The sequence below is a fragment of the Aquila chrysaetos genome, chromosome 3 (assembly GCF_900496995.4).
Source record: "Aquila chrysaetos chrysaetos chromosome 3, bAquChr1.4, whole genome shotgun sequence".
Classification (NCBI taxonomy): Eukaryota; Metazoa; Chordata; class Aves; order Accipitriformes; family Accipitridae; genus Aquila; species Aquila chrysaetos.
This window is the reverse complement of record NC_044006.1, coordinates 13,967,042-13,981,345: the sequence shown is the minus strand read 5'-3', so window position 1 is coordinate 13,981,345 and position 14,304 is coordinate 13,967,042. Positions and strand designations below refer to the sequence as shown.

At 39.8% G+C, this 14,304-nt stretch overlaps 1 protein-coding gene across 14 annotated transcripts in view; it reads left to right on the top strand.

The window, feature by feature from the left end:
* The window catches only part of PTPRT (protein tyrosine phosphatase receptor type T), a 507,468-nt gene that overhangs the window by 417,397 nt on the left and 75,767 nt on the right, over positions 1 to 14,304 (top strand). For 13 of the 14 annotated variants that reach the window (XM_030008888.1, XM_030008884.1, XM_030008894.1 and 10 more), the window contains exon 14: positions 11,798 to 11,933. In XM_030008888.1, coding sequence (XP_029864748.1) covers positions 11,798 to 11,933 — 136 coding nt within the window. Of the gene's footprint in view, positions 1 to 1,764; positions 1,822 to 11,797; positions 11,934 to 14,304 lie in introns of all 14 variants that reach the window. The other variant, XM_041122492.1, reaches the window with a different exon arrangement.

Genomic DNA, 14,304 nt, shown 5'->3' with positions numbered 1-14,304 from the left:
GTGTCTTTGGTGAGAGTCAGGAAAAAAAACCTTTTTTGGAGTCAGGGCTAATCTCAGCATTGACAGCTTAAAAGCTCTGCTTTGAGTTGGTACCAGAGAAAAAGCATATTTTGTTTTGACGCAAGAAAATAAATAGATACTACTGGTGCCAGACTAAACGTTCATTTTGGGATATAGGCCTAATTTTTCCATTCCTAGACATTTGACACTACAGTAGCTCCATGAATGTTAGTGAAATGAGTTCTGATTTACACCAATGACAGGACGATTAGAACCAAGACATGTTTAAGCAAGGCAAGTATTCTCTTGAAGTACTGGATTAACAAGGGCACTAAGTGTGAGTGTGGGAGTAATTGAGCAATAAAATGTGTTAGGCAGTGTGTTACTGGGGGATTGTAACACATCTTGGGTGTTGCTGCAAGGCACCTGTTCAGAAGCTGAGTAGCTTTAATTACTTGAGAGACACATGAGGCTGTTCTACTGTCGCTATTTCAGCAGGCTGGGAGGCAATTTTCTTTGTACATCCCATTGCCTCAAACCCAAGAAAATGAAAGTAGACAACTCTTTTAAAAGTGTTTTAGTCCATTAAAGAGAGTTTTGGAGATTTCCCAGTTTTCTCTCCCCCCCTTTTAGCAAGAAATAGACTGTTTAGTTCAACCCCTTTTCAGTTCAGCTCTACGCAGGAGCTGCTTCCCATCTCTCTGGTGGTGCACTCTTCTGCATGGTTTTCTGTGTGCTGCTCCTGTTTAGATGAACTTGATTCTTGTGATCGCAAGAAAGATCTCTCAAATTTTTGTGTATTGGTTTATTAGATGGCGGGGGGGGTGGGAAGGGTGGGTGGGATGTCAGCAGTTCAGAGCACTAGGCCATGACACCAGCAGTGCATCCTCCAAAGCAGAGCTAGTAGATACCCAAGTGGGCAAGCACATATGTTGAGCTCATTTCCTTCCATCCAGTGTCTCAGCACAAGAGTTGGCTGATGCTGGTGGAAGGGGCAGGCGGCAGGGACTCATCATCAGCTTTTGCTGTGGTGACATCTGGCAATCCATCAGAAAGCTCTCTGCATTTGTCCAGTCTGTGTAGCCATTTCACATACTGCCAGCATGTTTTAAATCCACAAGTATTATTAACCTTTTGTATCTATGTGAGTACTTATTTTCAGATTCATTGGTCTCAGATTTCTTGCCACTTCCAGCCATAAACACCTGTCCTCACATGGGCTACTCCTCTTTTTTTAAATTACTGGAGTAATGTTGTCTTTCACAGCATTAGTCACTTGGATGCATATCATTAACATAAAAGACTCTTTAAAAATAAGTTTCTAATTAAACCCCAATTTACCAGCTCTCTGCCATACAATTTTCATTCAGCCAGTTTATTTATTAGTTTTGCCATTTGGTTTCCTTGATAGCATTTGTTTTAATATGTCCCATTCTTTCTGAATTAACTGACTTGTTCTCCCTGTCTTAAAGCAACATATTTATATTGACACTTTATTAGAGAAAATTGCAACCTCTTACCAAGAGAGAGCGATTACCTCTTGTATTTTTAAAGTGCATTAAATTAATTTCACAGTGTAATTGAAACCAAGGCAGAGGGCTCATTAATGGTTCCTTATCTCTTGATACTCATTTCTTCTTTCTTTAAAATGTGAGTTCTTGCAAATGAAAGAATGGAACTTTAATAATCATTATGAGGTACATTTTTATTTTTTTTCCTTTTTTCCTGTGCATGCTGCCTGGGAATGATTTTGCTTGTTCTTAGCAGTAATAGGTAGGCAACAGGTGACCACGCGAAACCCTCCCGGCCTCTTAAGTCCAGGTGATTATCAGTTCAGGAAAAGGAAAACTGTTCAAACTTCCAGAATTCTGAGCAGCTTCATGACTATTGTTTCATACTTGGTGTGCATGGGAAAATACTTTTATGATTATTCTAACTACAGTTTAAAGGAGGCACTCCTTACAGGGCACTCCTTGTGCACCGAAGTGAATATACACCTGTGCAGAGGGTCATCTGGAGGTCCAAACACCACTTAAATCTTCATAGGAGCACTTGAGCATGACAGAAGAGCCCCATGGATCCCTTGCTGGCCCTCTGCAGAGACTCAATATCTCCCTGAGCATGCATGGAGATGACCTTGCATTTTTTAATTAAAGTAGCTACGGCATTTTCTGGGGCTGATTGTTACACTAGCTCTTAGACAGCTGAGTCCTGCTGTTGGAGAAATGATGACACAAAAATGAAAACTAGATTCTGTCAGCCCTCTGTATAGAAGCTTCTGCTGGGTTCAGAGACATTGCAGAATCGAGCCTCAGTAGCACTGTGTAAAGTCATTCACAGGTCACTAGCAGGGAGGTTCAGAACTTCTCAAGGGCTTTGCAGTTTCCATCAGAACAAACTTGAAGGTCTGTGTGTCATAAACTTGCCTCATTGTGTACAATGCTGGGACCAGTACCATCATTTCACTCCAGAAAATTTAAATATAGAGAGGAAATCCTATCAGCTTGTGGAAATAATTTCTTCTACTTTAGCCTGATGTGCATAGAATGACTTACTAGGATGTGAGAGAGTTACATGTGGTTAATATGAAAGGGAGGGGAAAGGAGGAATGGTTTCTCAGTTTCAGGATGAATTTAATTTTTGTAGGTATGTTCCTCTCCCAATGCTGCATGGTTATATTCCTATGTATCTATGACTTCCTCAGCCAAGAATTATTTCAACTACACATCAGGGCAGCTGTAATGATGCTGGGGCAAAAAGGTACTGGGATTACTGTGAAGTTCAAATCCCTTTAAGATTGAGAGAAATGGTCCTGCTTTTTTGTAGTGCATCAGCACTGAAGAAAGGAACTTCCTGGGAGATGAGTGCTTAACAGTCTCGAGACCTCAGAAATGAACCTGGGTCCAAAAGGTGACCAGTGAAATCATGGGGGTGAGACTGCCAAAAAACAATTGAAAATGAGGAGGAAAAAAATTCCTACTGTTCACACACGGTTTTGCTGCATGTGAAAACTGTTCATTTAATAGGTCTTGCTCCCTCAAATTCATTTAAGAGGTCTCTGTTGTTTTCTGAAATATATTCTGGTTTTGTAGACAGATAATGTAATTTTTAAACAGATCTAATCCCACTTCAAATCTGTTTGTTATTGCATTTTGTCTTCTGATACACTGGAATGTTATTCCTTTGACAGGTTTATTCTGTTTTGTGCTATTTATTTCAGAGGATTTTATCACACTTTTTAAGTTGAATGCATGAAAACGTTGGTTTGGGGTTTTTTCTTCTCTTCCCCTGAACAGATCTCTGCCTTCTAAAAGTTATTTTTTAGCACAAGTTTGTGTATCACCATAATTAATTGTTAACAGCAGACACACATTGCTCTTACTGAAAAATATTCCCCACTGAGAAGACGACTCAAACTTCCTGGCATGTGGATGCCCACTTAACCCAGTGAGCATCTTTATTTTCACCAAATTTGGTATCAAGACTTAATAAGAGGGATTTAAAATGTTGACTTTAGGGGCTTCCTTAACCCAGGGAGCTAAGGAACCAACTTTGAATTCATGAAGAACCTGGTCCAAAACTGGATGAGGCCACAGTGAACTGAGTTTGATAGCCTCAGCCCAGTTTCTAGAGAACATTTTCTACTCTAAAGCTCTGCTGTGCTGACAGACCCTAATCTTGGGCTCCCCAATTAAAATAAACAGTGGGAGGGGAGAGACTGGGAGAGGCACAGGGTTAAAGGTAAAATTTGGGATAGATTAGCAACAGCAGACTGAAAATACCACCTCTGTAATTAAAAGCATCCACTGCTGGGATACACTGGGTCACTTCAGAAAAGAAGGGTCTTTAGAAAAAGCAGAATAAAATCGGTTATCGCTGTGTGAGCCAAGTCCTCCTGGAATCAAAGCAGGTATGGATTTACCTGGAGTGCTATGTGGGCTGCTGTCCCCTTACAACACCTGCCTGGTGTGAAAGGATACTGTTGGCCATGTGTCATGGCTGTGGCTGGTAGGTTGTGCAGTCACCTTTGCTTGCAGATGAACCAGTAGTCAGGCAAAGGAGGGGAATTAAAAAACAGAGGCAGTAGTTGGACATTAAAGCCAGAAGTGAAGGTCAAATCAGAAAGGATTTGATTTGGTTTGTTTAGTTTTAACACAAGGAGCAATGCATGATGACTTACTTGTGAAATTCAGAGTTGGTTTTTTTCCCCCTCTCTTCTGCTTGAAGGTTTGCAGGTAGAACTGTCTGAATGTCCCCTGAAGCCTTCTGCACAGGGGCTGAGAGATGGGGCAGTCACAGGTGGAGAAGCAGGAGGAGGGCTGTTACATTTTAGAGGACAGCAGTGTTGCATGTTCCTAACCTTCATACGCTTACACCAACTTATTTGGGTAGTCAGTATTTCTTCTCCATTTCCTGATATCTGGAGATGCTTTCTAAGGTGTGTCAGCCACTGGTCAGGTACTGTGGATCACTGTAAAAGTTTTTCATAAACAGATTATCATTGTCAGTGTCCTTAAATAGCACTTCCAAAGGCATGACAAACCCAAGGCTATTACAAATACATTATGCCTCTGTTTCCTTAAATAGATTTTTTTCAATGAGCCAATATTCAGAAACAGGGTTATTATTAATGCATTAGCTTCTCAGTTTCTTCCAGGAACTGGACATTTAAAAAACTATATGGTAGCATTAGGATATGTGACAATGTCACAAGAGAGGTAGGTGTGAAAGAGACTGTTTCCTAATACCACTGTAGAGGAAAAGAAAAATCTTCATTCAAGACATGCCTGAAAGTGCTGCTTCAACTTGGCAAAGTACAGAAAGTTTCCCAGTATTTTATGCAGCACACGTAGAGCGTGTATACACAGACTTCCTAATGCATTGGCCACATGACTTCCTTTTTACTGTAAAATGGTATCCTCCTTTGCATGCTGCTGAGTCAGCTCGAGGGTAAAGTCTTATCGGGCATGGTTTTTGTAGGCCACCATGGTACTTAAAGTGCCTTTGGCCAGCCAGGCTCGAAAGATGGCCTGATTTCAGTATTCATTTTATACTGACCCCTGGGCTTTGCTCACTGTTTTTTTAATTTCTGTAGCTGGTGTGGCTGTGATTTTTAATGATAACCATGATAAGAGCAGAGTAACTGCTTAGAGGGGACTGGCTGGTGCAAAGGTTAATTAGTTTTTGTTTGTAGGGTGTGAAGAGTCTATTATACATCCATAGCATTGTCATGCACTCTAAAGTTTTTGCCCATATTAGTCAAAATATTGGTCTCCCTGTGTCTGTTTAAGACCATACAGAAATTATCACATCTGTAAATTTGTACTTGTGATAATGGGAATTTTACTTGTTTTCCGTTTTTATAATTTCAAGCTAGTTTCTAAGTAGCTCTGCAAAAGTGGAGACTTAGAATGGAAACGTGCTATCACCCTCTGAACCATCGCATCACTTGTAGGCATCACAACAGCTGCTCTTTATCTGAGCTCTTCCTTCAAGTAAATGTAATAACCTTTCTCATTCTTGGGGGTCATATATCTGCCTTTAGCACAAATTAAGTGCTTCTGTTCTGAAGAGAGAGGAAGAAAAACAGGAGGAGAAAAGAAAAGCCTTTGTGGTGGATTTGCCTGGAATCTCCAGAATCAATTATTCTCTTACTGCTATTTTTTAATTCTCATTCAGTTTAGTAATGCTAATCTTGATTCCTCACTGTGTGTTTACCCTCATCCTCCTACAGATTCAACCTGTATGCCTCATAATCCCTCATATAAATTCTGGTTGTTCTTTCTCTTCAGGACTGCTTTGTTTTGCTGCTCTCTCCACTTAGAATATGGTTGAAAGCTTTTGGCGCTCATCATTCTTTCCATTCCTTTTGAGCTTTTTTAAAGAAATGAGAATGTCTCATTGTAGTCTTAAGCCTGTGCTGTTTGCAGTCTTTAATAACTGGAGGTGGAAAATTGGTATAGTGACGTTATGTATAGTGATACTGTTGGTGGTATTATTTTTTTTTTAATGGATTACAACAAAGAAATGGCCAAAGTGGAATCTGTCTTTCAGATTTGATGAGCTGTTTCACTTTGTTGGCTTATGATATGCAGAAGCACCAGCATCATGCATAGCTTTTTTTAGTCCCAGTGCTCTGGTATACACTGCTGAAGGTTGCAAACTAGTCTGTCTTCCACAGCCCATGAACGTGGCCAGCTTACGCAGAGGGCTGTTGCTGGGCAGTGCTGGCTAACAGGTATTCTGGATCAAGATGTAAAACAGTGCCCTTCCACCTTTATCTTAAAGTTATCATTCTTAGAGGTACCTGTCTGCCCTTGTGTTTGTGTATTGGAGACTATGTTTCAGAGGTATAGATATAATCAGGATCTGAAAACGTAAGGGAAAACATTGCTACATGCAGAGATGTTTTAATCATTTGTAGGCCACTCGCATAGAAAGCACCATAAAAAAAAAAAAAAGAAAAGGAAATCATGTTTACAAGTGATTTGAGAATAACTGTCTTTTGAAAATAAGCCTCTAGGTCTATTAGGAAATTTTACATTCAGCATGCTGCCTGGCCATTATGTGCTACAAAGAAATTACTCTGATTGAGCAGCTCATTTTAACTCATAATGACTTTGAACCCATTATTCTTCTTTAATTTTTCTGAGTTAAATAATATTTTGAAGTAATTTTTCTGATTGGTTTTTGTTTCAAGAGTGACTTTCTCTCTGAAGAAGTTGTATTCTCGGGTGTTACAAATTTGAAACCAAACCTAGTCTTTGCCAGCCTGACTTGGCCCCTTTCTGGGTCTTTCCTGTCATCTGGCTGTGGCTGAACCTCCCATTACTTGTGTTGCTTCTCTCATTTTGTCCCTCCCTCATTTACACTTGCACTGCCTTTTTCTTGCCCCCGGGTATTTGACCCAGCTGTCCTTAGAGCCATTTTGTTTGCTTTCTCTTCTCCGCCTGTTGTGGTATCAGATGCTTCTTTCTCCTATGCAGTGACACAGCTACTGATGATTGTGGTACCACTTCCATTGCAGGACTTTGCTCTTTATGCCTTGCCGGTTGGAAATCTCACATAAATACCTGTCTTTTCCTCCTGTCTATGGCACTTTTGAATTCTTTTTCCTGTCAGTTACATTTTTTTAATGCAATATTGTAATTGCTGCTTTAAATAAAGAACGTTTCAAATTACAGTTTGTGAAATAGGTTTTATAGAAAAAGCATGTATTATCAGTCCTGCTTAGCTACATGCACTCAGTAATAATTCTTCCCTGGATGTTCTTCAGCGTGTCGCCTCCACAGAGAAGGTCACTTCATATCTGGTGGCTTATTGTTTTCAAATAATATATCTGTGCACAAATTGCTGGGTGAAAGATTGCCATGGTATCTTTTACTTAGCTGCCGTTGCTGTTTCTCCCTTCGTCCCTCCCGTCTCCAACTGTGAGAGGTTGCATGGTCTGATGGAATTGTCACAGGGTGTCAGTCCAGAAATGTCAGTCCTCAGCTGTGCTGTTGGGTACCTGTGATGCCAAAGGCATATCCTTAATCTTTCCAGATCTATAAAGTAAATAACATAATTTATTACTTACCTTGCATGAGCATTAAGAGGATTTAAAGTACATATGAATATTGCTCTAGGAGTGTATAGCACTACATATGAATGCTCGCTGGTAAGTGGATTATTTTTCACTTTCTTAGCATTTTGAGAATGTTCTCCTCTTTAGTTATGACTGGCAAAAACTTGAGTATAGGCTGTTGGAATCACTTGCAAACCATCTTCCAGCTCAAAGTAGCTAAACAGAAACACTTTCAGCTGAAGAAGTGTTCTGGAAGATTTAACTCTGGAGTACAAATGGCAGCCCTCTATACCAAAATTAATTTTTAATTTCAAAATTCTTGTCCTTAAGTTATCAGCCCCTGCAGGGCCAGCTTTAACCATAATCTGAAGCAAGGGGGAATTGAAAAGGTTTAAAGCCACAAGGAGCTGGCACAATAAGAAACCACGCTTCCAGTAGCTGCACCTTACTGAACCAGTCTGGGATTTAAGTATCTATGAAGCCACAGCAGGATAGCTGGATTAGACCTTAATCAAAACCTTAATTAAACCCTCAGTGCTTGATGATCCATAAACCTGACTTCTTGTGGGCTGATGAGGTGGACAACTCTAGGGAAGAACCCATTTGCCCCTGCTCTGCTCTCATTGCATCTCTGCAGTGTCACCAGAACAGTATCTCCCATGAAATGTGCTGCTTGTAATGTGTTCTGTCTTGTTGCAAGATGCTGGATCTGTAGGAATTTTGAAAGGGGTTGAAGAAACAAAGTAAATTAGGTTGGTAGGAATGGACTAAAATCTTGAGATAGCTATGAATGTAAAACGGAGCGCTGGGTGAATGCTGATGCCTGTGCAAGTCAAATCCATACCACTGGTCAAGCTTCTGGGACAGTGCATTTTGTACAGCACATAAATGTGTATCTCTGAAAGTAGCAGCCTGGTCTAGTAGATAATGCACAGATAGGGAGTCAAGGGACCTAGAGTCTTCGCTTCTCTGGCACTGTCTTCTATCATTTGCCTTCCTTATTAAGAAAGTAAGCTTAGGGCATAAAATTGTCCTACTTCATGTTAGTACAGTGTAATGGGGTCCTGGCCTTAGCAGGGGCTCTGGGTGCCACTGAAATACACACAGCAATAACAGTGGTGACCTGTTCTGTGTCCTATCATTCCAGTATACAGCTTCAGTTATGAGGAACAATTTACTCCAGGAAATGGGGTGGAAGTAACCACTAGAAAATATGGTTATAGTTTATTTTCTTTCCCTTTTAATGTCAGCAGTATATAAACATTGTTTTTCAGAAAGAAAAAGGTGGCCCCCCAAGTACAGTAGTGCAGAACTTTCCAAGTGTAATTAAAGATGGTCTGGACTGGTTGGACTCAATGATCTTAAAGGTCTTTTCCAACCTAAATGATTCCATGATTCTATGATTCTAAGACATTTGTATGATAATGGCCATCTGAGCAGTTTTTATGGGCTTCTGTGCTCAGAGGATTTCAGATCTGCCTGCATGCCAGTAAAGGAGAGGAGTAAAACTGAATTCTAAAGAAGTATTACTGTCAGGAGCAGCAGTAGTCATCTTCTGCAAGTATAGTAACAGCTCACAGACCTCCTTCTGCCAGAACAGAAATGTTCTCCTTACCTACAGCTGGTGGTGGTGCAGGTGGGAGTACAAGCGACCATAGTAGATTTAGGCATCTACAAGGAAAATATGCCAGAATGGCAGAAGAACAAAGGGCTTTTGTGGTAATGTTTCATTGCAAAGCTTTAAGAATCCAAGACCCAGGAATTTACCAATACTGTCATATCAATTCCTAGGCACTACTAGCTGAGACAACTTACAAATAGTTGGACTAGTAGCCTAAAGGAATTGTTGGCCTTTGCCAAGATAGATAGAAAGAGTTACACAGAAGATTCGAGTGAATCAGTCATCACAGTGTGTAGGTGTCAGGATGGATAAGAAGTCTTTATTCTCTTTCTAGAACTGCAGTAGTCTACAATGGGATGAGAAATATCAAATAAAAATACACTGACCACACATTGCCTGTAGTAACAAGTAACAGCCTGGCAAAATCAAACCAATTTAGTGGTTTAGAGGATGGAGTTGACAGCACATTCTTAAGTTTTTTAAAACGTGGCTCACAATTCATGAGGGTATTCAGATGGTACAAAAATGAGAGGGGTCTGACTGTGCTGGTTTTGGTAGAAAACCATTCTCCAACACCTATTATTTAGGGTCATAGGAGTAACTGCAACTCAAGTGAAGGATAATTTGGAGTACTTCTGATTTTCACTTCAAACAAATAGAGTTTTAGCCATTTTCAGGGAAAAATTGTACCTTTATCATTTACTTTGTTGTGTGACAGTGTCAGGATTGCCTCTATGATGGTATATAGCTCACATCTTGGACAGATTTGCTCTAAGATTGGACAAGATGTTGTCAAATAAATATGGTAATATGCAACTGATATGTTATTTTATTTTCACACTTGGGAGTCCCAGTAATGCATTTCAGACATGTGAGCACAAGTTACCAGTGAACTCTTAACTGAATGGGAAAATTGGTGGACGCAGCAGAGCAGTAGAATTGTCGCGGACAAAAAGCTGAAAATTACATGTGTGTTTCAAACAGCCAGCAGTTTTGCTTGGTAAATATTGTGTTTTGCTGTGGCAAACTAGATTAACAGCTTAGCTGTAGGAAAAGTGAAATCATACTTTTATCACTGCATGTGGTGAGTTTTCTTGTTTTGTATTTATTGTGTCATTGTTCTATATGTACTCTTCAAGATATGATGAGAGAAGAATATAACACTTTACTGCAGATCAGATCCTCATCCCTGGAAGTCTATCAGCTAGGCCCTATTCAGAACATATCAGCCCTATATTCAGTTACATGATTTGATCATGGTAACCATTGGGACTCATCCTTGCAGACAGAGATCTTTTAAAGCATATACAGTTTACCATGTGGCAAATGGGCAAAAAAGAATATCCCAGTGAGGCTTACCAACATATGGACTCATTTGAATATTATCTCCCCAAGCAACTGACTTCATGAACAGAAGCGATTCAGCTTTTCCTGAAGGTCAGCAACACAGAGTTGTTAAAAGAGCAAAACATTATGCTCTTCTGATGACAGCACTCTGTTTTCACCTTTCGTTCCCTTTTTCTACTGTGTTTAAGCTGTAGAGGAAGACTTGGCTGACTCCAACAGCAAAGGTGAAGCCCAAGATAAGATTGTGATCTCATGTAACATGAATTCATTTAACTTCATCAAATGCAATGGTGATATTTTTAGGAGTAGTTAAGTATATCAGGACTATAATAAAGATAGGCTTATTTAGTCTTTAGAGTAGCCACGACTCAGATCTTGTGGGGCTTTCTAAAGCAAGCTCAGTGGTTTAAGCTATATCTGGAAAAATTCTGTGCAGCAAGTAGTGAAGTCAGCAGAGCTAAGGCAGATAATAAGCACCATACAAGTAGTCCCAGCAAGAGGGGAGAGGGCAGTATTCTGCAAGGTCCTCAGTTATTGCAGGGGCAAAAGACCCTTAAAGTCAGATCATAACAAGGAAGTAAAAGAAGAAATGCTGTGCAAATAATGTTCCTAAATATGTTTTATTTTTAGATGTGTAGGCTTTACTCTTAAAACCCCAAAAATTTCAAACAGAAATTATGTTGTCTTGCCTGGGCTGCCGAAGAACTCATGCATGGAATACATTAGATGATGGGGGGGGGGGGGGGGTGCTCCGTGTGTTGGATTAGTGCCTGTTACGTGCATAATTGTAACCGTATGTTTACAAAAGCCAGTATAGTGAGAAATACAAATCTGTTCTGATTTTAGAAGAAAAAAAGTTTCTGCAAGTAGTGTTATGCGATATGTTACTGCAAACTTTTACATTTGTTATTTCGATGAGTAAGGATTGCACCTCCACTTAAGCTATTTGAGATCAAAATTGTAACCGCTATTAATTCTCCTGCTTCTGGATATATGCTGAGTGCTTCAAAAGAGTAAGTTACAGTATAATATGGTAAAATATTAGAGTCAGTTGCACTGGGATTTTACATCCTATTACTTTTCTGAGTTATCTGTTATTAGCCCTTATTAAAGGTAGATTTGGTTAGATGGACAATTGTCTGTTGCAAGTTGATTGCAAGTATGTTGTTAGGCTTTCAAATGAATATTTAAAGTGGATCATTGCACGATTTTTCTACAAATTCTCTTTTTATCTCCTCCTTCCTCTCCCTCCATCTTTTAAGGAGCTTCCACCCAGAATTCCAATGCAGTGGAACCAGAAAAACAAGTTGACAGCACGGTGAAAATGGCCGGAGTTATAGCTGGTCTTCTGATGTTTGTTATTATCCTCTTGGGAGCAATGCTTACCATCAAGAGAAGGTAAGTTTCTGCTTTGCTTCCATCTTGGACATTCTGGCTAGAGTGTTGTTACTTCAAAAAGAACTGGTAGAGATAACACATTCTGTTTGTGTTACAGAGGGCAGCAGTTAGTACCTATTTATGTAATGCTACCACTAAGAAGTTTTAGTCCCAGAAGAGATGCCTGCTGTGGCAGATGCTATATCAGCAACAAAAGAATGCTTGTGACTGCAAAGAGTTAATGATAATTAATTGATAAGGAGAAGGGATAGCTCATGAAAAAGCATGGAGAAGTACAAAGCAATAATGAGGCAATGGAAGTGGGCATGTAAGCCTGTGCAGGTAGCCTAATAGAAGACAAGAATTCTTTCTTAACAGTCAAGAAAAATAATGTCTTAAAATAATGTGATCAAGGATCTTGTTTCCAAGTGAGTCTTGATGAGACATATTTTCACACAGCAATTTCTTTGCAACCAGTGTTCAGCTGGAATATTACAACTTGCTGAGGGTTAGAATCTTTCCAAGAGTTAGCTTTGGTTTACAGGGGAATGAAACTTCGAAAAATCATGTATGGTAATGAAATTTGTTCAAACAGTTCATTTTGTGTGATTTTCTTTGGACCATTTGCACTTATACTTTGAAGTGGACTATTGTGGTTGCTACTGTTTGAAGAGCTCCACATTTACAGTGTAATATACTGATTCAGAAAACCACTTAGGCAAGAGATTTTCTTGAGAAAAGGATGTATTATGTATATATTTTTACCAGTCATGTTTCTGAAGTGAGCTCTACTTTTCAACAGTAATTTGATTCTAAATGAAACAGGAGCTAGGTACCCTGGCAGCCCCTTGTCTAGGGTACAGGTGGCATTACATGTGAGAGCCTTGATGATTTTACTTGGGCTGTTGCAGGGAGTGCAGCTTTTCAAAGCAAAGTTCTGTTCCTTTGAGATCTCTTATCTCTACTACGACAGTCAGGCATTTCCTGAAAATAAGAGCAGCAGTTAAATCTAGATATGATCTCCCCTATCTTGACTCAGAGCACATATGCAAATGGAATAACTATGCTACAGATGCTGGAGTGCAGGGCTGCTATTCAGAAGGACTTTGAGAGGCTGGAGAAATGGGCTGATGGGATCCTCGTGAAGTTTAGCAAAGGCAAAGTCCTGCATCTGGGGTGGAGTAACCCCATGCAACAATACAGGCGGGTTTGCAGAAAAGGCCCTGGAGGTCTTGGTGGACAAGTTGAACATAAGTCAGCAATGTGCCTTTGCAGCAAAGAAGGTCAGCTGCATCCTGGGCGGTGTTAGCAAGAGTGTAGCCAGAAGGTTGAGGCAAGTGATTATTCCCTTCTGTCTGCCATTGGTGAGATTGCTCTGGGCATAATGTCCAGTTTGGGGATCCCCAGTACAAGAAAGGCACTGATATGTTAGAGCAGGTCCAGAGGAGGGTCACCAAGACGGTTTGGAGGTGGAGAATCTCCATCCTTGGAGAAATTAAAAACTTGACTTGGACAAGGCCCTGAAGGACTTGCTGCAAGTGAAACTGGTTTAAGCAGGAGGTTGGACTAGCTGTCCTTTGAGAAGCCTTTGCAAACGATGTAATTCTACAAAACTGATCGCATGTGTACTGACTCCTGTGAAATCCTGTTGAACTAACTGAAGGTGTGGGCAATCTAGATTTTTAATCCAATTTTTGTTGTCTGTAAGCATTTCAGATTTTATGGGCAAATGTGTATGTGTTTTGTGGTGACATCTACTACACTTTTGTTCAATGTTAAGCCCAAACAGTACAGATATCACTGATTCCAGTCCCCTGGGAGCTTTTCACTTCATAAGCAGGAAAAAAAAAAATCATATGCGTCCAGTGAAAAACAGAAAAAGGGTTCCAGGAAAAATTGAGCTGGGTTTCTGGTTTGGTTAATGACTAGCCCTCATCCATTCCTGTTACCTTCCTAAAAGCTCTTCAAGAAAAACTTTTATTGTCAGCTTGAAAGATAAAACTTATAAGGGAAAGCTATCAGAGCAATGCCACATCTGAACATACTGGTGTATTTCACAAGCTATTTAAAGTTCATAGCACTTCTGTCTTATAATGTATTATTATTATTATTATAAATCATGTATATTGCTAGGCAGAAAAGAAACAATGATTTTTCATGATGACCACAAATTCTTTATTTGAGGACAGTTTTTCTGTGGTGTAGCCTGCCAACAGTTAAGTCAGAGAGGTAAGGATATTCTTATGAGGCAATATACTTTAAATATTAAGGAGGTAGTATTCATAATCTCTGTATTTTCTCAAATATGGAATTAAAAGTACAAGATGGGAGGAACTTGGATGATTAGGCAGTTTGTCAGTGGATGTACACTTACAAATGCTTCAGTGGCAAT